The sequence below is a fragment of the Panthera onca genome, chromosome D2 (assembly GCF_046562875.1).
Source record: "Panthera onca isolate mPanOnc1 chromosome D2, mPanOnc1 haplotype 2, whole genome shotgun sequence".
Classification (NCBI taxonomy): Eukaryota; Metazoa; Chordata; class Mammalia; order Carnivora; family Felidae; genus Panthera; species Panthera onca.
The window spans coordinates 66,186,569-66,209,874 of NC_138349.1; the positions used below are offsets into that span (position 1 = coordinate 66,186,569).

At 38.2% G+C, this 23,306-nt stretch overlaps 1 protein-coding gene across 3 annotated transcripts in view; it reads left to right on the forward strand.

Annotated features, from left to right (window-relative positions):
* The window catches only part of SLC16A9 (solute carrier family 16 member 9), a 54,719-nt gene that overhangs the window by 23,707 nt on the left and 7,706 nt on the right, over window positions 1-23,306 (forward strand). For 2 of the 3 annotated variants that reach the window (XM_060642737.3, XM_060642736.3), the window contains exon 2: window positions 705-937. In XM_060642737.3, the coding sequence (XP_060498720.1) occupies window positions 742-937 (196 nt within the window). In that variant the 5' untranslated portion in view covers window positions 705-741. Of the gene's footprint in view, window positions 1-704; window positions 938-12,743; window positions 12,888-23,306 lie in introns of all 3 variants that reach the window. The other variant, XM_060642734.3, reaches the window with a different exon arrangement.

The window sequence follows — 23,306 nt, forward strand, 5'->3', positions numbered from 1 at the left end:
TCATGAACAAAGTCTGGGAGGATACTTAAGTTGGTGGACATGGTGATGTGCTGCCAATTCCCCCCCAGACCCCTTTGGGAATGAGAGATTCCTTGCCCCAGCTGTTGAGAGTGCTGGCCAAGGCAGGTGGTGGGGTGGGGGGTGCTGGGGCTTCAGCTGACTGTCCTACAGGAATGACAGCCTCACCTAAGGTCATGCACTCTTCTTGGATGGTCCAAATCCAGTGAAAGAGCAACTTGGGGGAAGACAGGGCAACTCTTCATGCCCAACTCAGGGCAACTCTGAAGGGCTATCCCAGCTTTAGAAGTCCCCTTCCTTAACACCACGTGGCAGCTTACTTTTTCTCTCCCCTATTACCTTCCATAGGAAGAGAACAGTCCTAATAAACCTCCTTCTTACTAATAGTCTGCCTCCCGGGGAACCCAACATGTGACAAGAAACCAGACCTAGTGAATGGGGACAAGGTTTTCACTCTGTGTCTTTTTATAATTAAAAAAATTTTTTTTGATCCATGTGGAAATATTACTTACTCAAATCATCAGCACAAAATTTAAAGTTAACTTGATATGTCAGTGATTTTTATGCTTCTCCATGTATATTTTTAGAGAAGCTTTTTGATTTAATTTAGAAGATATTTTTAATCCAAAATAATGTGCCCCACCACACTCTAAATATGCTTTTCTTTTCCTTTTGTTTTTGCTTAGGCCCAACAGAGGAACACCTCCTTGATCTCACCTTACGATGGAATTTAAAAAGTCACCTGATGGTGGATGGGGCTGGGTGATCGTGCTTGTCTCCTTTTTCACTCAGTTTTTGTGTTACGGATCACCGTTGGCTGTTGGAGTCTTGTACATAGAATGGCTGGATGCCTTTGGTGAAGGAAAAGGAAAAACAGCCTGGGTCGGATCCCTTGCAAGTGGAGTTGGCTTGCTTGCAAGTAAGTGGATAAATCTATGCTTCTCCTAATTCCTTTATCATTTAATTAGATTTGTTGCATTGCCAACACTGTGCAAGGCATAGGAGGCTATTTTTTTTTTTTTTTTTTTTTTAACTAGCACATATTTTCCTGCCTTCCTTGAGATTATAATAAATCTATGTGAAAATACAGGGTTCCATAAGATACGCATTCATTTCTTGATGCATTTATTTGCCATTGTGTGCCAGGCAGTGTGCTAGATGCTAGATATAAAGAGATGAGCAGTAAACACGCTGTACCTGCCTTAAGAGACTCACAGTCTAGTGAGAGACACCCATGCTTCCATGAGTAAGATTGATACAGGGAGATGAAGGCATCCAACCAGGCATGTCCAGTGTATGCTGGTGAGCAAAGGACCACACGATGTTCACTGTCCTGTAAGTAGTTTCTATTCGATTCGAAATTACTCCTCTTTGATTCAGGTCCACTGTGATCAAATTGCATGAACTACATTTGTGTCACCTTCATGAGGAAAATTTGACATGGCAAAGGTAGTCCCATCTCACAATGATGACACTATTTAGAATTTTAATGCAGTGTTATGTATAGTATAGATGTGATGAATTTTGTGTGGCCTTTGTATAATATCTCCATAAGTAATATTCTTGATAAATGTTTACATATGATGGAGTAGGGATTCATTCTTTAGAAAGAATCTTTAGAATGAATCTAGAATGAAATCTTAGATTCATCTTTAGAAAGAAGAGTAGAGGGGTTTTCATTTACCTTTAAAGGATGAAAATCATTATGGCACTTCAATTTCTGGAGTAATAGTTTGAAATCTGCAGTAATGTTTAGTGACCATCAATCTGATTTACTTGAAACTATTTAAGCACAGGTGTGCTAAGATGGTGACTTCTTAGGGTCAGTATCCCTGGGGTCTTTTCCTGTATGCTATGAGGTTGGCTTGCTTCATTGAGAAAATCACAATCTCTATTCTGTGGGGATATACAGACATCGTAGGAACATAAGGAGAAAATAAGGACATTGAATGTGATGATTTGAAAGGTAATTTTCAGCTCTGAAATGATTTCATGAACACAAAATACATTAGCTGTTCCTTCTTTTAAGTATGCTGTCTTTTCTTGATATCTAAAGGGGACTTCTTAAGACAAAACAAAATCATTTGTTTCCAATTGATGTATTATCTTTTTTTTTTCAATATATGATATTTGTTGTCAAATTGGTTTCCATACAACACCCAGTGCTCATCCCAAAAGGTGCCCTCCTCAATACCCATCACGCACCCTCCCCTCCCTCCCACCCCGCATCAACCCTCAGTTTGTTCTCAGTTTTTAACAGTCTCTTATGCTTTGGCTCTCTCCCACTCTAACCTCTTTTTTTTTTTTTTTCCTTCCCCTCCTCCATGGGTTTCTGTTAAGTTTCTCAGGATCCACATAAGAGTGAAAACATATGGTATCTGTCTTTCTCTGTATGGCTTATTTCACTTAGCATCACACTCTCCAGTTCCATCCATGTTGCTACAAAGGGCCATATTTCGTTCTTTCTCATTGCCACGTAGTACTCCATTGTGTATATAAACCACAATTTCTTTATCCATTCATCAGTTGATGGACATTTAGGCTCTTTCCATAATTTGGCTATTGTTGAGAGTGCTGCTATAAACATTGGGATACAAGTGCCCCTATGCATCAGTACTCCTGTATCCCTTGGGTAAATTCCTAGCAGTGCTATTTCTGGGTCATAGGGTAGGTCTATTTTTAATTTTCTGAGGAACCTCCACACTGCTTTCCAGAGTGGCTGCACCAATTTGCATTCCCACCGACAGTGCAAGAGGGTTCCCGTTTCTCCACATCCTCGCCAGCATCTATAGTCTCCTGATTTGTTCATTTTGGCCACTCTGACTGGCGTGAGGTGATATCTGAGTGTGGTTTTGATTTGTATTTCCCTGATGAGGAGCGATGTTGAGCATCTTTTCATGTGCAGTTGATGTATTATCTTGCTGAATTAAAAGCAAGACTTGAAAACACAATAGTGGATACTGTGGCCATGTCAGATAAGATAAGTAACATAACTAAACAAATGAAAATAATACTGTCATTAGGAACTCAGGAGAAACAGGAAAAGTTTGCTCAAGACTTATTTCAAAGAGTGTTTCAAAATGTGGATTGTTTCCAAAGCTGTCAAAGTACAAATGGATAATTGATATGTTAATATAGGAGTTTGCAAGCATTGATTTCTACAAAATGATGTGGTACAAAGAAGACAGCATCTTTTTAAATGTCCTCCAATTAGTCACCATTTCTATTAGCAAATACTTAAACAGAAAGGTAATTACCCTGTCTTCCAGCAAGAGTCAAAGGACATTTGAAATGATAGCACATATTCAGAGAACAAATTTTATCACTAAGTCCGTCCAGGTGGGCATTGAGGGTTCAGAGAAGCTGAGAGCTCCTTCGGGATGGATGGGACATTGGTGGTCTGAACAGCAGCTTGCACTTTCTCCAAGTTCCCACTGCTTCAAGGACCAGGAGCTTCCCCCTTAACTTGTAGCAGGACCAGTTACATAATTTGCAGGTCCCAATGCAAAATAAAAATGCAAGGACCCTTGTTAAAACTTAAGAATTTTAAGACAGAGACAGCAGAGCAGTAAATCAAGTGTGTGGCACTCAAGCCCTGAAACCAGCTCTGCTTGCAGGGGCTGGGAAAATAGAGCATCTCACCAAAGTTCAGGGGGGAGAACAAGTACTGGGGGGGGGGAGCATTGGGTTGAAGTTAGAGGCTAATTTAAGTCCTGGCATCAAGATTAGTTAGCTGAGTTACCTTGTATAAGTCACTTAACTTCAGTTTCATCTGCTAGATGAGGAGGCACTTGCACCCAGCTAATGAAACCCTTTGTGAAGATAACCATAGAATAAAGAGACAGAGGGCTAAACAAGGAGAAAGTGATAGGAAAGAAATGATGGCTGAACAGCTACCACTTACAGGTGTTTGTGTGTGTGTGTGCGCGCGCATGTGTGTGCTGGACACGTGTGATGTTGGCCTCCCATATGCTATGCTCTTCATAGCATAAATTAAAAGACAGATCCTGAAAACAATGGTAATGAAGTATTCGCAAGATGTGTCTAGCATGTGTGAGCCACATCAGCCCTTTGTTGACAACTTTGTTCTGCAGAGAAATAAACAGATTAATATTACCTTGGAAATGGGAAAAGTAGGTCTCATGTTGGTGACCCAAATGGTTATCAGCAATTCTTAACTGGGAAGATAGTTAGAATCATCTATAGAAACAGTTCAGCATCTAAAGGCCTCTATTTGACCCCAGACATTCTAATTCAGTTGGTCTATGAAGAGGCCCACATATGTAAATTTTTTTAAAGCCCAAAAAGTGATTTTCAGTTGGGAACCACCACTGGCTTACCTCTTGACTTAGATTTTAATCTTGCACTTGTCGATAATTCTCCAATGTGTGATTTGCTTTGACTCACTTGTAAAAGGGACTGCTGTAGGTTTTTTTGGCTTGGTTGTAGCACTGCTCGTGCCATGTAAAACATGAAAAATAGTGTCCAGTGACTCTGATTCTGGTGGAAAAAAACCACATAAGTGGACATCTTTGCATCTTTTTGATAAAATATAGTTTATACATATGTGTATATATATCTATATTCATACATCTTTTTGATAAAGATCAGCTTTATATGTATACATACATACATATATAAATATATACATATGTATATACCCTATACATACGTATATACACATATAGATGTATATGTGCGTGTGTGTGTGCATGTGTGTATTTGCTCTTACATTCAGGACTATATACGAATTACTCAAGGTTGTCTAAAAAGACAATTTCCTACCTATCAGTGCAGTGGGGTGGGGATGGGGGGGGTCTTCATTTTAACTGGCTGCCCAGATGACTATGATGCAGGTAGGCTGTATTATATCTGAGAAACATGAGTTATTGTCTTTACCCAGTTTTGTTCACAGAAGACGTAGTAGGAGTCTCAGTTCTGTGATCCAAACTCTGGAGCTTTATAACTGAGCAAGGCATGGAAGAGTAAGTCTATTTGCCAAGCAGCATACAGATTGTATGGTCCTTACAACAGTGCACTGAGGTAGGCATTACTGTCCTCAAGTTTAGTGCCCAGGATGCCCACATGAAGACGCAGCCCAAGATAAAGCACATTCTCTAAGAGGAGAAGTGGCACCCAAGCTCCAGTTTCTCTAACCTGAGAAGCCTGTTTCTTCATCTTTAAATTGGAGACAATAAAAGTACTACCTTATATGATTGTTGTATAAAGTAATTGAGATGGTGTTTGCTATATGGTAGGTGCTCAACAAACCTTAGCTATTAAAGAACAAGAATCACCCACAAATAAAATTACTTTCCCAAGCAGTTGCAACCAAACTGTGGAATCCACAAAAAAATGAGACCTTTCAGAATGAAAGACAAAGATACTTCTAGGGGGATGGGCTGGAGGGAAAACTAGAACTTTACTGAGATTGTGCCTAAGCATCTCGAATTTAAAGGCACACCCCTGGTCTCTGGCAAACTGAGATTTGAATGGTAGCTCACAGTAACGTGCAAACAATGCAAGACATGCATATGTTCACTTTATAGTCTTCATAATCTTAATTCTTCATTCCTTCTCTTTGAAACTGGAATAATTGAAGAGAAAATACTTCTTCCTCTGTCTGAATTATTTGCTTATACAGCTGATCTTTGGGATGAATAAAGCTGGGAATTTGGGTTATACAAGCTCACTATCATTATATAAGTTAACATTACATACATCCATAGAGTGTCCTTTGTGCTTGGGATTCCAACACAGAAGACATCATCTGTGCTTACAAGGGATTTTAGTTTCAGGGAAGAGACAGAAAGAAGACTTACTGATAATTTGAGACTTCACAAAGGCAAGGGGAAAGCAATGTCTGGAGTTTTATAGAGATAGGTTGTGAGGTGGGCTAGATGGGAGGATGGGCTGTGCAAGGTAGACCATCAGGGAACAGGCACCATGCAAAGGCCTGGAGCCTGCACCACAGGGTTGCATTCTGGAAGAGTATATCTGGCTGGAGAAGGAGGCATTGCTTTGGGAGATGTGATGGTCAGTGTCAACCTGGCTAGGCTATGTTCCCCAGTTAGTCAAACACTAGTGTAGGTGTTGCTGTAAAGATATTTTATAGATGTGCTCAAGGTCCATAATCAACTGACTTTAAATAAGGGAGATTATCCTAGACAATTTGGGTGAACTTGATTCAATCCTTTAAAATGCCTTAAGAGCGGAACTGAGCTTTCCCAGAAGAAATTCCATGTTTTGGCTGTATGGTCAGCCCGTGCCAGAGAGTTTCAACCTGCCCTTCCTGATAGGCTGCATTGTGGGTTTTATACTTGCCTAGCCAGGTCTCATAATCGCAGAAGCCAATTCCTTGCAATAAATCTTTTAACACAAAACTTCTGGGTCTGTTTCTCTGGTTGAAATGTGACTGATACAGGAGGGATGGAACTTAAGTGAACTCACAGGCTGTCGTGGCCTTGCATTGTTTTCAGCTGAGCTAAAGCACAGTTAGATGTCATTCTTCAAATTCAAGAAAGGTGGGGCTGTTTTTTCAGATAACAGAGTTGCTGAAACAAGCAGACCTTTTGTTCTATATTTTTGTACTATAAGCAGACTTAACAGTGCCCCCCTTCTCCTTAATTCCTCCAAAGTTCTTCAAATTGATAATGAGTCAATAAATCTATCCCCAGGCTGATGGAGTAGGTCACTATAGCCAGTTGGGCTTGCTGGGTGAGTTGTGAGTGCTGGCAGAATTGTATTTGAGGATATCTGTACAATTTTACTCTCAAGTCCTGTTAACTCCTGCAAGTAGGACTGAATTTCTGCCTCCTACAAGGATTCTGTTGCATATTGGCTAGTTCCCAGTGTGGTAGGCTTTTCCAGGATTGGTGAGAATAACTCTGGGTTTTGGTTAAGCTTTCCCTACTCTCTATATCTCACCAAACCAACCAACAAGCAAGCTAGTCAATATTCATGAGATCAAGGACTGAGTGGGTGTGGCCTTTCTCTTCCCGTAGGGAGATGAACTTAAAATTCTGGTCTCAGCAAGAGCAAGGAGTGAGGAATCTACAAGGGTTCGCTGGGCTCTATGCATTGTGGGTAGAGAGTTAAGACTCTCATGGGCCCCATCATCTGCTCTATTAGGAAATTCTTGCTGTGCTGCAGGCATACAACCTGGTTACTGCTATATTTTATTTCTCACTGTACTGTCAGCCTATTTATGGTTTCAGTGCAGTAGGCCTGGCCATCCTACCACTCTTGGGATTCTGAAACTTTTTAGGGGAAATAAGTGCATGAAGGGGCATGCCCCTTCCATCATTTCTTACCCAAAGCTATCTTATAATAATTACCCAAAGCTATCTTATAATAATTATAAATTGGGGAAAACCACATTATGTTTCTGTTTCCATTTAGAATGTATTTCCATTCCTTTCACTGATATAACCACCCTTTATGGTCCATCAGGTCAAGGTGCAGTTTCTTGACCCATGGTGCTCTCCCTTTTCTGAAATCTCAAAACATATGATTTGAACCTTTCTTTTGGTGCCTCTTGCCCGTGACCTTGGGTTTTAATTTAACTCTTGTGTGTTTATTTTGCCTTGCGATTTAGGTATTGGATTGTGTGCCCTCTGTCTTCTACCACAATATGAGTGAGACTCTAGTGCTATGTTGTCCCACCAGCAGCCACCAGTCACATGTGGTTATTGAGCACTTGAAGTGTGGCTAGTTCAAGTTCAGGCATGCTAGAAGTGCAACAAATTCATACTGGATTCATTCACAAAAGAATGTAAAATATCTCATTAATGATATTGAAATGATAATGTTTGGGCTTATTGAGTCAGATAAAATGTATCACTGAAATTAATTTTACCTGTTTTATTCTTCTAATGTGCCTACTAGAGAGTTTAGAATTCCATATGTGGATCACATGTGTAACTCCTTGTATTTCTATTGTGGAGTGTTGCTTTACTGGACACTTGGTCAATAGTGAAGGAATGACAGTGATCAAATATTTTGTTTTTTGTTTGATTAATGCAGACCTAAAGAGAACGTTACTAACATACTTCTAAATTTTAAGAAGTATATTCTTCCTCCATGCTAATTTTAAGAGCCAGCAACAATTTAGTTCTGTTGTTTCTTCCTATAGTACCCTGAGGGCTCAAGGAAACAAGTTCATCACTTACTTGTGGATCATTCTGACTTCCTTGTAACAACTCATTCTTCTCATTTTTTAAATTTACCCATGATCATAACAAAACACTTTTTCAGTTAGAATGTTCATTTTCATTTCCCTTTTTATTCCCTTCATTGGATGAAAATTACCCCAATCAGTCTGATGTGCAGATGATTATTAAGAAACTATTTCATATTTTTTTTCATTTTGTATTTAAGAGGTTGCAGTTCTCAAAATCGTATTCTTATCTTCCTTTCTTTCTTTGCTCCTTCTTTTGGTTTGTAGAGTTATTCCCTAACACACAGGTTCTTACATTTTTTGAGTGAATGTGTCCCCATTGTGCCAAAAATGTTGCCAGGGCCCCCGTGCAAGAGAACAGAATATCTCTTAAGAGGTCTGCATACCATAACCTGGAAAGGGTAGAGCTGTTCAGCAATTAGTGCCCCACATTGCCATCTAACCATCCTTAGAGCTTTCTTCTGTGCTTATTGCAAGCTTTGCTACTTAACACTCAGCTGAGGACTTTCAGTTCAACCAACCAGTCAATATTAATCTCTCAACAGAATGTAGTAATAGTAATAATGGCTCCCAAACACCAATATACTTACAACTGTAATTTCAAGAAAAGTTTTCACTGAAGGCGAAATTAATATAAAGGCAATGATACTGTGTGTGTGTGTGTGTGTGTGTGTGTGTGTGTATAAAGTTCCCACTATCTTCTTACTATCTTACATTTTATTCTGAAATTATATCTTGCTCATTACTTCCTTATTAAAATATTCCTTCTTGCTCTTTAATGAAACGGCAGCGATATTGTAGAGTTGTTACATTCAAAGAATGACCTTACTTGTTAAAACAAAAACCTGGCAACCAGATGGTGAAGCTTTCTCTCTGCTTTTTTTTTTCTAAAATTTTACAGCTTTCAAGAAGTGGAATCACTGGCTTATTATGAGTTAACTAATGTTTGTTCCAAAAGCCCCTTCTGCAAAGCATAAGACCTGAAGCATTATATGAAATCTCCTCTGAGAGCAGTCTTTTTATTGAATTTATCTCTTGAAACTAGTCCAGTACTCCATGGTTTATCATCTTGGAAAACTTGCCTGTTATTACAAAGAGCTAAACATGTGAATGTGTCACGTTTTACGGATGTGACTTAATGGTCAATTCCAGTTATACTTTGCCGTAATTGTTATTGATGAAATATGGGGCTAATGTGGTTTGAATCTATGTAAATACAATCTGGAAATACTCTGGTTCCGAGGATGGGAAAAAAATTATTTTCCCTAAACTTTTAAACACGAAGATGAGCTTGAATGTTATACTTTCATTTGCTATCAATTCATAAAACTGCTTAAGTTGTAACATATTAACAAAAGTACATTGGTGTTCTTTACTAATATTTTGATTTTTAGGAAAAAATTAAGGCATCAATTGAAATAGTTCTTATTCGGAAGAATGCTAAGCTGACTTTGGCCTTAGCCCTGTCATTGATTGGCTATGAATGTTTGGTCAAATAGCAGGATCTTTCTGACTTCCAGTTTTATCTTTTTAAAATGAGGTGTTTGGACCCTCTCCAAGGCCTCTTTCCTCTAAAATTCTTTGTTTTCAATCTCTGACATCAAGATATTTTTCTCTAAGTAAGCAGCAGATGGCAGTATGAAAGTAGAGAATTTTTTAAAAAGAGTTTTCAATTTACTGTTTTTATTGGTCAAAGAATTTCTGCTCATTTCTTCTTTAAGCTTGATTGTTTTCTGTGAATTGTGTATTACACAAAATAATTTATGAACTTATCATGTAATTGATAATAATTATGTACTTTTTAGCATGTAATAGTTACAGTGTTATTGTACATGCTATGAAAATTATGACCCTCCATCCCTACCCCTAGCTTCCCAAACTCTGCGTCTCCTTGTGGAATAATTATACATTAAGGAGCATAAATTTAAAGTCCTACTTTGAGGGTGAAACTTGAAACTTTTCAGGTATGCCAGCAATAATCTCTGTTTTAATTCTATTGTGCCTGTTAAATTTGTTGACGCTGATTCTCTGTCAGTGCAGTTTGGTAAACAACACAGAAGGGTCATGCCTTTATGATGTCAGATATCCATTTATGAAATTTGGCCCTTAAAATCACTTATATTTTTGAAGTATCTAAGTATTTCTAATTGGGTATATAGGCAGCTCAACTCTTGGATGATAAGTTTGGTCTTTCAAATTTATTTTCCTTTTAAAACACTGGCACAGAATATTCCCCTCTGTTTATCATGTAAATATATCAGCCTGCTCTTCTGTATTGGCTCACATAGAAGGCCTGAAATGTCAGGGGCCAGTTCATGACCAGGGAGAAATGTGGGAGAGCTGTGCATGTTGAGAGCTATGTAGTATCTTAGTGGTCATAACCTGGTCTTAAGAATGCACTTGAGAGTTTCTCTGGTCCTGGCAGGAAAGTTGGACTTGGGTGGTTAGATCCTGGTTCTATCACTTACTAACTAATTTCTCAGTTTGAGGTTACTTAAAATGTTTTAAAATCTAAATAAAAGATATATACAGTAGTGCCTGGGTGGCTCAGTCAGTTGAGCTTCTGGTTTCAGCTCAGGACATGATCTCATGGTTCGTGAGTTTGAGCCCTACTTTGGGATCCTCTTCCCCCCCGCACCCCGCCCCTGTCCACCCCCACTCACGCATGTGTGTGCTCATTCCCTCACTCTCAAAAATAAACATTAAAAAAGATATATACATAAAAGTGTACATATCATGAGTATTACTTGATGAATTTTTCACAAACCAGATTATACCCATGTACTAAGCACACTCACATCAAGAAACAGAACATTGGCACTACCTAGGAAGTTGGGCTGGGCTCCCTCTGGTTACAACTCCCTACCCATTACTAAAGATAACCATTATTCTGACTTCTAATCATAGATTAATTTTGCCTGTTTTTTTACTTTTTATAATTGCAATTATGTAATGTATACTTTCTCATGTTGTCTTTCACTCCACGTAGGTTTATGAGACACTTCTATATGTGTAGCAATAGATCCTTCATTCTCAATAGTCCACTGTGTGACTACACCAGAATTCACTTACACATTGTATTGCTGATGAACGTCTGGGGTTCTAGGCTACCATGAGTAGTTCTGCTGCGAACATTTATGTACTTTTGGTACAGGTATTTCTATTGAGTGTATACATGGAAGCAGAATTTCTGAACCATGTGCTGTGTTCAGCTTTAGGAGAAAACACCAGCAGTTTAGGAGACTTCTGATTGCTCCATATCCTTGCTAACACTCACTGTTGTCTGCCTTTAGCCATCTTGGTGATTATACTTTTTAAAAATTGGGAATAATAATCTGTACCTTGAAAGGTTGTTGTCAACTTAAGGTTGTCAACTTAACTAGGGTTTCTCTTTGCTTTTGAAACCTGGGCTCTTCCTTCTACCGTGGGCATGGACAACCTCTGTGAGCTTCAGTTTCCTTCGTGTAAATGAGACTAATGTGCTGAATAATCCCCAATGTCCTTTTGTTTCTGATATGCATGCTTTGTAGTTACATGCTTTGTAGGTACACTGCTAGTGGAAGAGAATTTCACTATGACTTAAATCCCGTTACATGGGCAGTTGCCCACGTATGCATAGAACAGATCCAGGTAGTGGTCACTGTAGCCTGCCACTCAACAGTGCACTTCACCCCCCAAATTCCAGATTACATGTAGGATGTAGGACAGTGGTACTGACAGACCCGTGCTGGAATGGGTAGGGTGCTTCTCCATTGGTCCCACCTCCATTGGTCCCACCCCACCCCCACATCATCACTCTACAGGGTGGCGACTGGTTGTGGTCAGTCAGTCATCAAGTTTATTTTCCTCATCAATTACCTGACCGGCTCCGTGCTGAGAAGGAGCGCTGGGGAGGAAATATGCATGGAAAATGCAGGAGGAAAAGTCCTCAGAATAGTATGGTGGTTAAGACGCTGGGCTCAGGAGTCAGACTGCCTGGGTTGTTACTTCTCTCTCTGTTACCACTCTGGTGGCTGCTGTTGCTGCTCTTGTCACTGAGGTGCTGGACCAGATCAGAGACTTCCTTGTCCCAGGCCTTGTGATCAGCTTGACACCTGTGCTCTCATTTGTCCTGCCTGTAGCACCACAAGGTGGTATGATTATTATTCCAATCTGCAGATGAGGAAACTGAAGCCCAGAGACATCAGATAAGCTGCCTAAGATCGAACTTCCAGCAAGTGGTAGAACTTGAATTTGAATAAAGCCTGACTCCAGAATGCCTGTTTCTTACCTACATGGCCTTACCATCCTGAAACCTTGATTTCCTTATCAAAAAGTGAGGTTAATAGCCCTTTCAGGGCTGCAGGGAGATTAAAATGAAATGAGATTGTTTCTATGAAGTATCTCATAGAGTGTCTGGCACATAGTAAATACACAGTAGATGTTTACTGTTAGTGTTGTTATTGTATGATGGAAAGAATCATTTTAAATTTATGATGGGATGGATCCTAGGACTGTGGGAAGGAGGTTACTGTTAAATAAGTGAAGGTTTCATTTATTATTTTAGGTCCTGTCTGCAGCCTCTGTGTCTCCTCTTTTGGAGCAAGACCTGTGACAATCTTCAGTGGCTTCATGGTAGCTGGAGGCCTGATGTTGAGCAGTTTTGCCCCCAATATCTACTTTCTGTTTTTTTCCTATGGCATTGTTGTAGGTAAGAAATCTGGTCACTAAAATTCTTCTAAGCTTCAAGAGTTAAACATCATTTTATCAATGTCAGGTTTATTATTCAGTTAATATAAGGTGTGAAAATGATAAAAAATAATTTGCTTTCAATGACCACTTCACCAAAAATTATTGCCTTAGTAACATGTCTGCCCAGCGAATCAACATATTTGAAAGGATAAACATGTTTTATCAACACACACTGAGTTCTCCGACAAGGCATAAGAAGGGTTTTCATTTCAGTGCTGGTCTCTAATGCACACAAAGGAAAAGAAAGAGGAGGGAGTCTGAGGCTGATGTCACTTCTCTCTGACTTAAGAAGTGGTCCTTTTCATTCTGGCTGGCTAAGCAGGGCTCTGTTGGGTTGTTTGTGTTCTAAACATCCTGTGCTTCTAGGGCCCACATCACAAAATTACAGCAGAATTAAAAAGTAGATTTTAAAACACACAATCATTATTTTTTTTTTTAAGATAAGGCACAGGTGAAGAAAACTGAGTGGTGGGGATAATTGATGGTGATCCTGGTTACACGAGAGGAAAAGTAGAGGGTGACTGACAGCACCGACGGCTCTGGGTAGATGCCTTTGTGGCCTTTGTGATGTGTTGTACTAATTGTGTTTGGTGTTCGACATGATCAGACTATTCTTAGGGGCGGTTGGTGGGGAATTTGAAACAGATGATTCCAGCTTTCCAAGTTTTTCTTAGCGTCTGGAAGAACCTAATTTTGTTGGCTATTAATATTCCTCTTTTTCGCTTGGGACTATTTCCAGAATAATACCTAATGGAAATAATAGTGGCTAATATGCACTGAATACTTAACCATGTGCTTGGTTCTATGCTAAATGCTTTATCTGACCTTATTTAATCTTCACAAGAACCCATATTACAGAGGGGGAAAGTGAAGCTCAGAGGATTGAAGCTACAAAGGAGATTTGGGGTTGAATGCACTTAGTCTGACACCAGATCCTGAGTCAGAGCAGTCTGACCTGACCTGAGTCAGATCCCAAACTCTTTCACATTTTTGTAGTTATTTTTGGTGCTTTTAGAACCCTTAAAGTGTCTTGTTAAATGCAACAACATACCCTAATACTGCTGAGACCTGAATCTAAATAAGCAAGCCCCATGTTAGTTCCTTGAGAGCATGTAGTGTATGTTTGATATTTTATATTCCCTGTGGTGCTTAATACAGTTTTGGACCTGTGGGTACAAACACATTAATCTCTGGTGTAAACTTGAGAGTTTTCATTTGATAATCATTTTGCATTCTTGTCTAAAATCATAAAAATAAAAATGTAGGTATCTGTGTTTATGCATGAATATTGGATTATTCCCTTTAGGACAAATCCCTTTTTACATAGAAAATTGAATCATTATGCCATTGATATGATCTAGTTCAAACTCTGGACTACATGTTTAAAATTGCATAAGATTTTACTGCTTCACCTGGTTTCAAGGTTAATCTAGACATACAAAATTTTTACCGACTTAAAAATTGATGAGCAGTGAGTGATATATAGCATTTGCGTTACCTATATATAAAAATGAATTTTTAGGAAGAAAAATTTGGCTTGCAATGTCTAGGATTTATATACAATTGACTGTGTTGGAAGAATAAGGATGTATAGAAAAAAAAGACAATATTAACTAACTCCCAAAACTAAGTTTCAAAATTTCTGTATCAATGGAGGGAGCTTTATCAACTTGTGAAGTTAATTTTGATTTGATTTATGTTGTTGGAACCTTTTGATAACTAACCATGACTCCTGACCTCCTGAATCCATGATCTTTAATTAATCAGATAGGATTTGAGATTGGTCTGACTTACCCTTTTGGCTCGTGGTGGTGGTGGTGATGGTGGTGGTGTTACAGGCCTTCCACTTGGCTTTCCCCACTATGATAACTCTCACCCTGGCCAAGGAACAATGTAGGGAGTTATACCAACCACCATGTATATGTGAGCCAATGAAATATCAGGAACTTGGATGCATCCATGGACTCAGTGGATCCATTGTAAGCCAGACCTGAGGCATGATCCTATATATTACCTGGCCCCCATATGACCACTCTAAGGGAAGGGCATGTAAATGCTTCAGGCCCTTAGTTAATAATGCCAGCTCATGTTCTGTGTCCAATAGTGCTCTAAAGGTATCCCACTTTCCCTAAATAAGTGGCCATAGTTGTCTTTGGGGAAATGTTTAGGGTACTGTTATCCATATACTTGTCATAGTGTTTGTCCTTCCTCCTGGAATCCCAGCCTCTCCTTCACTTAGTGGATTGTAGGTCAGAAAACAGACTCAGCTCTTGAAGACTCTGATTTGGTCATAGGTTCTGAATCCCTGCAGCTGAGAAGAAATTGTGAGCTCAAAGAGAGAGTGCTGGGCTTACGGTCAGAAGACATAGATTCTATGAGCCTGAGTACACTTGATCACAAATGGTGTTCCTTCATCTATGAAAGCAGGCTGGGAAACCTACCTCACACAGGTTTTGTGAGGACAAAATGAAGTCAAGCAAAATAAAAAAAAAATAAGTAAAAAGAGTTGAGTTGGATTTCAGTTAATAAAAAAATCACTCTCTCTGGTATCTATTGGGGCCCCATGAGCTACTCCTAGCCAGCAGACAATTAATACTTATTACCATGGTTGACGTCATCTTTCTTTCTTTTTCTTTCTTTCTTTCTTTCTTTCTTTCTTTCTTTCTTCTCTCATCTTTCTTTCGGCTTATAATACAGGGCTCACAATATCTGTGGGATAAATAAGTGAGATAATAGTGAACAATGATATTTCCATTCTGTCACCATTTTAGAGTATCCAGTTGAAAAGGAAGTGACAGGAAATTATTACTGTCTAAACTCATTTTCCTCTTTAGTATTGAATTTCTTAGAAATAGCAAGAAAGATTCAGTCTGATGATAACATTCACTGAGCACCACTTCTGTGCTGAATTGTATACTAAGCATTTTCATTTGTCTAGAATGAACTAGATGGTGTCTTAAGATAGACAATATGCAGAGGGACAAGTTATTTAACTTCTGTTTCCCTTTTTTTTTAAGTTTATTTATTTATTTTGAGAGAGAGAGAAAAAGTGCGAGTGGGGGAGGGGGAGAGAGGGAGAGAGAGAGAATCCCAAGCAGGCTCTGCACTCTCATTGTGGAGCCTGATGCTGGGCTCAAACTCACAAACCGTGAGATCATCACCTGAGCTGAAATCAAGAGCCCATAGCTTACCTCACTGAGCCGCCCAGGTGCCCCTCTGTTTTCTCATTTTTAAAACTACATATAATAATGACATCCACCTTGGGATTTTGTGCATTGATGAAGTAATGCAATAATATTAGCTAGCATTACCATTATTATTAGTTTTGTGACCTTGGAAAATTATTTATTCTCTCTGAGCTTCTGTTTTTATTTTTTATCAAATGGGACTAATATGACTTCACAGAGCTATCATGCCCATTCATGAGCAAATGTATCTACAGAGGCACAAAGAGGTGTTTCATACATGTTTTTCCCTTCCCTTAAATTCCTTGCTGACCACTTAGTTCAAGACCACAGCAGCAGTTTTTTGCTAATGAGGAAGCTTTATTGAATCAGCAATATTTGTATAACAGATTGGGAAGATAGAAAGAGAAATTAAAGCTTTTTAGTATGTTTAGTTATAATACACAATATCAAAAAGAATACTAAAGTTTATTAATTGGCATAATTCTGTTTTACCCCTTAATTGATATTTTAAAAAGTATCATCTTGAAAATACGATGTTATCTTGTTCAGTTTTTGTAGCTAACATAAAATGGAAGTTTCCCCTTTTTCAAGGGACTGTAAGCCACACTGCCAATCCTGGTAATTCAGGCTTCTATTTTCTCAACTACTTTACCAAATCAGGAAAAAGAAAGTATGATGTGGGAGGCTGGAGTGCAGGGGGGCCAGCAGGAAATCAGTGCTTAATGAGCTCAGGCTTCTCCCCAATAATTTCCTTTTGCTTTTCTGGAAAGCACAACTCAAGATCAATGTCTTACATTCTCTTTTCTTCAGACTTTATTCTTTAGCTACCTGGTTAGTGTTTGCTTGCTATTCCCTTTTGGATTTTGGAAAAGTTCAATTTTCTCTAACTTTGTTTTCATGGTAATATCTGCCTATGGACTGAATCTGCACAGTGTATTGAGACTGGGAGGAAAAAAAACACATTTGCAGAGTCTGATTCTCCTACTGCAATTATGGCAAATGAGATAAAGGTCATTTCCTGGCATTCATTTTAGCAGTTAGAGTTTTATAAGCCTTTTTGTTTTGTTTTGTTTTGTTTTAAATTTTTTTTTTTTTCAACGTTTATTTATTTTTGGGACAGAGAGAGACAGAGCATGAACGGGGGAGGGACAGAGAGAGAGGGAGACACAGAATCGGAAACAGGCTCCAGGCTCTGAGCCATCAGCCCAGAGCCTGACGCGGGGCTCGAACTCACGGACCGTGAGATCGTGACCTGGCTGAAGTCGGACGCTTAACCGACTGCGCCACCCAGGCGCCCCTGTTTTGTTTTGTTTTTAATGGTTATATCATTAAAGAAAGTCTTTTTTCTCTCATAGATGTTCAATTGTAATAAGGAACTATGATTTTCTAATTAGTCTGAAGCTATTATCGACATAATGTCATAATACTCAGGTGAAAAGTGAAAACATATATCAATATAATCGTTATTTTTTTTTAGTACTTATTATATTCCAGGCACAGATACTAAATCTTTTACATTTTTTATGTCTCTTAATCTTTTTTTTTTTTTTGTTTGTTTCTGAGAGAGAGAGGGAGGGAGAGTGAGTGGGGGAGAGGGAGAGGTAGAGAATTCCAAGCAGACTCCACACTCAGCATGGAGCCTGACCCAGGGCTTGATCCAATGACTTTGGGATCATGACCTGAGCCAAAATCAAGACTTGGACGTTTAGCCGACTGAGCCACCCAGGCACACTTATGTCTCTTAATCTTTACAATTGTCTTGTGAGATTGTTTTAAAGATAAAGAAACTAAGAATTAGAGACTTTCAGTAAACTCTCTAATCCCCAAAGTCATCTAGCCAGTAACTGATAGAGCTGGGATTTGAATCCAAGCCTGATTTCCAAGCCTGTGCTCTTAACTAGTCAATGTCATGTTCAGAGTACTCATGAGTACTCATGCTAAGCATACAAAAGTCAGAGCCAGTTTATTAAAAAAGCTAGCCAATTGCTTGCACTTCTTAACTCTCCACGCAGATGTTTGAAGCTAGAAACATAAAAGTAACTGCATTTGGATATGCTAAAGTTACTTATCTTTTTTTGGCATCCTAAGTTACCTTCCCACAATTTCATTTCTAGAAGTAGATATTTCTGGAATACTATATGTAATAGCTTATCCTAACCCAAGTTTAGGTTAAAAAACCATATTGACTCAACTATTCTAAGAGGTGATTCAAATACTTGCTTTAAAACATACATAAGGGGAATTCTCCCAAATGACTGACAGACAGGTCCCCACACTACAGTGACCACTGTCTTCGTTTTCCCAGGGCTAACAGGTTTCCCAGGATCTGATACTTTTAGTGGCCAAACCGGGAATGTCCTGGGCAGTACCCTATCCCCACCCCACACAGAATCTGGATTCTATAGCTTCACCCATATTGCTTTTTAAGATTGCCATGCTAAGATGCACTGTTACTAAATGTTTCCTTTTCCTAAAAATAATATTCAGGGAGAAGTTTCATATACAGATGTAGGAGCTTGATAGATATCTATTCACTTACACACAAATATATGTATATAATAAAGGGTATTTTAAAAGAATTCATAGACATCTAAAAATATGTATACGATTTCAAATGTTTTAATGCTTGTCTTCCTAAAATAAATCAAAGTTCCACTTTGCATGCTTTTATTCACATGCTAGTTCTTTAGAGATGCTTGCTTTATGTATTCTAAATTAGAAGCATTTTTTAATAGCAGAGTGTTTTACTTCAGTTACATTTTCTCCTTATAACTGTCTTACCAGTTTAATTGATCTACGCATTTTTGATTTATCAGTAAAGAGTGAGAAAAAATGAGAAAATGAGGAAGTTTAGTGTGATTTGCCCAAAGCATCCTCCTATAATGCATAGAATTTGTAAATTAGTTGTATCTTTTTTCAAACCATATAATTCTAATTCTGTCTTTCTAATGATGTTATCTTCGTAAATTATTACGAAATTAAAAAATCTTTAATATTTTTAAAGCTAAGATTTAGTTTCTGGCTAAAGTAAAAAGTAAAAAAATTAGCATCATTTAAGTGGGGAGTAGGTATAAAGATATTATTAAAAATATATATACACACACGCATACATACATATAAGTGTGTTTGTGTTTGTTATATGAATAGAGACATAGACAGGAAGAGAAAAATGCAAGAACTCAAATGAGATTTACGGGGAATGGCAGTAGGATAACTTCTGTGGGGAGGTTCATTCAACAGACTTTTAAGAACACTCACTCTGTGCCAGGCTCAGACCTGGAACCAGGATACTTGGATGAATAAGACGCCACCTGCCCTCAGAACTCGCTGTTTAGTTGGAGGAATAAACGTGTAAATTTATAACACGTAACACAGCAAAATAAATGCATTGATAAAATGAAACCAACATCCTGTGCTGATATACCACATACCTGTGGGAAGAGGGGTGCTGAAGCAGGCTTCATGCAGGAATTCATGCTTGAGCTGAGTCTGGAAGGACAGGTAGGATGTGGTCAGATGGGAATGGGTTTTGAAGGGGAGTTGAGTGGGTGGGAGGGGGACATTGTGGGAGCTCAAATGCTCTGAGGTGTGAGGTGCCATGGATAACAGTGCTGTCAGCACGGAGCCTGATGCAGGGCTCAAACTCATGAACCGTGAGATCATGACCTGAGCCAAAACCAAGAGTTGGACACTAACTCACTGAACACGCAGATGCCCTGATAACAGTATTTTTATAGGTATTTGTTAAGGACTGAGGAAGTCATGTGAATAGGTGCAAATACATCAAAGATTGGCATGCAACAGAGGCCAGATGACAAAATGTTTTTATATGGACTTTACTGTAGGAGCATGATGTGATGAGAATTGTATGGCAGCAGCTTAGAAGATAGATTTTTGGAAAAAGTACTGGAAGCTGAGACAGTGATCAGGAAGCCAGAGTTCAGCTCAGAAAACATGAGATGAACTGAGGCAGTGGTGGTGCAAAGACGGAGGGAGGTTGATAATTTAGGCAGTTGGTATGATAAAGAGCTTCTGCCTGGTTTGATGGGCAGAGATGAGGGAATAGTGGCCTCTGAAGTTGTGATCTTGCCCAGAGATGTGTGAAATGGAACATAAGATGTGGAAAGGAAATGTTAGAACATGTAAAAATATTTAGTTTTTACTTATTTAAGTAAAGGGAAACAATAATATTATACTAATGTTTATGCTTTGAATTGTTAGTAATATAGGTATTTAGTTTAATAATCATTATGCTTATACTGCAGGCTGATGGTCAGAATTTTTTCCACTGATAGGTGTTTGATAAAAAGTGATTGGTCAAAAAAATGGTCAAAAATGATTGGTCAAATCCCTTGGTCAAGGGATGCTTTAAGATAGTGGTTTCCAACTTTACAGCCTTGGGACCCTTTACACTCTTTTGTTTAGGACCCCGAGGAGCTTTTGAATATATGGATTATACTTACTGATATTTGTTCTGTTAAGTTTAACTATTAAAAGCTAAGAAATTTGAAAATATTTGAGTAATTCATTTAAAGATAATAACAAACCTAATATATGTTAACATAAATAATGTACTTATTATGAAAAATAGCTCTACTTTCCAAAAGAAAAACAAATTTTTGTGAGAAGAGTTGCATTATTTTACAGTTTTGCTAATCTCTTTAATGTTTGGCTTCATAGAAGACATCTGGATTCTCGTATCTGCTCTGTACACAATCTATTGCAATCTGTTTTTTTTTTTTTAATTGAAATGTATGAAGTAAATCTTGTCACACATAAAGATGTAGTTGGAAAAGAAAGGAGTTTTAATAGCCTTTTCAGGTAATTGTAGATATTCTTCTTCGATACTTTACAAAAACTTGATGAGTGATGATTTTCCAAAGTTAATTGTAATATGGAACTTGGTACTACATCAATATACTTTTCATACTCTTATATTTGTTTATTCTGCACTTTGAATGGATCTTCATTCAAACCTAATTTTGTAATATCATGAATTGGTTATTTGAAAAATACTGATTCACTAAGTTATGAAAGAATTCTAAATGTTGGCAAATTTCATTATACAACATCAAAAAATCACTTTTGTTACTTTCACCAGCAGACTCATCAGAAAATCTTTATTTATTGGAAAGCTGTCAAAATCATAGTAATGGATATCAGTTTTCAAAAATTCTTTTTCTGGAAACTTTGGATTTTATTATTGTTAACAATTACTGCCAGTTTTCTCCCTTCTTAGTTTGTTTTCAAAAAAGTGTCTACCAAATACCCAAGTCTGGGTAACCCTAGTTTGTCTGTCAGATATTCTTTCAAATAAAAATAAGGTCACAAGATAAAAAGGGGGCTCTTTTAGCTGGCTACTAAAATAATTGTGTAAAGGGTTTTCCTTGCAGCAATTGTTGTAATCCAAATGAAGAATTTTTAAAATATTTTTGTTTGTTTTTATTATGAGTGTATGATTATGTAGCATAATTTGATACCAAAATTTGGTACCAATACCTTGATTTGTGCTAAGGCACTTCTGGTTTTATCACCATCTCTTTTGCTCCATCAGCATAATTGTAAACACAGTGAAAAAAGCAGAGAACATATTAGTATCCATGGGATATTTATCCACAGGAGATACCATTCAAGACCACCAATGAATGTCTGAAAGCATTCATAATAGTGAACCCTATGTATATGTACACCCCCTATGTATATGTACACACTTGTTATAAAGTTTAATTTATAAATTAGGCACAATAATAAATCAGCAACAATAACAAATAATCAAATAGTACAGTAATAACATACTACAATAAAAGTTATGTGAAAGTAGTCTCTCTCTTTCAAAATATCTTATTGTGCTGTACTCACCCTTCTTCTGTGATGATGTGAGATGGTAGAATGCCTGAGTGATAAGATGAAGCAAAATGGATGACATAGGCATGTGACGTAGCATTAGGCTACTACTGACCTTCTGATGATATGTCAGGAGGAGGATCATCTGAGCATTCTGGACCGTGGTTGATTGCAGGTAACTGAAACCATGGAAAGCAAAACTGCAGAAAAGTGGGGGACTAGTGTATTATGAAAATAGTTTTGAATTTACAGACTCTGTGAGAGATCATGGGGATTCAAGGGACCCCTCTCTAATAACTTCCAGTTTAAGGTTGTCCTGATGCAGATGTAGTACCTTTTTGAAAAGTTTAAGGAGAAAGCATTTCAAATTTCTGCTACATTAAAAAAAAAAACAAAACAAGTGAAATAACATTAACTATTAAACGAAGGGCCTTGAAATAATTTTTTAAAATGTCTTTTTTTTTTTTTGGTTTCAGGCTAAAAATTTAAAAGTTGCTGTTTCAACTTTTCTGACATTGACATTTAGTAATCAGAAATGTCTTTTTCCCCTTTGTCTCTCATTCCTAACATTTTACAGAGTCCTGACAACCAAATCACAGAAAAGTAAATTCATTCTGCCTCCAAAGGCTTTCTGAGGTATACAGTCTTAGTCAAGGGTGACATTTTTTGGTTTCAAAATTGATTATTCAGAAACATTTAAAAATTTTTTTTAATGTTCATTTATTTTTGAGAGAGAGAAAGAGCATGAAGAGGAACAGAGAGAGGGGGAGACACAGAATCTGAAGCAGGCTCCAGGCTCTGCGCCGTCAGCACAGTCCCCCATGCCGGGCTTGAACCCATGAGATCGTGACCTGAGCTGAAATTGGACACTTAACCAACTGAGCCACCCAGGTGCCCCAGAAACAGTTTTGTTTCATATCTTGAAGAGTCCTATATATGAATAGTAATGACAACTGTATAAATCAGTGCAACTCATGTTTTAGTTCATGAGATAATATTTTTTCCCTTAAATCAAACATGAAGGGCATTTTATTTAGGGGTGCCTGAGTGGCTCAGTAAGTTGAATATCCAAGTCTTGATTTTGGTTCAGGTCATGATCCCAGAGTTGTGGGATTGAGCCCTGGGTTGAGTTCCATGCTGAGCACGGAGCTTGCTTAGAATTCTCTCTCTTTCTCTTACTCTGCCCCTCTCCCCTGTTCATGCTCTCTCTCTCTCTAAAATTAAAAAAAAAAAATTTTTAGGGGCGCCTGGGTGGCGCAGTCGGTTAAGCGTCCGACTTCAGCCAGGTCACGATCTCGCGGTCCGTGAGTTCGAGCCCCACGTCAGGCTCTGGGCTCATGGCTCGG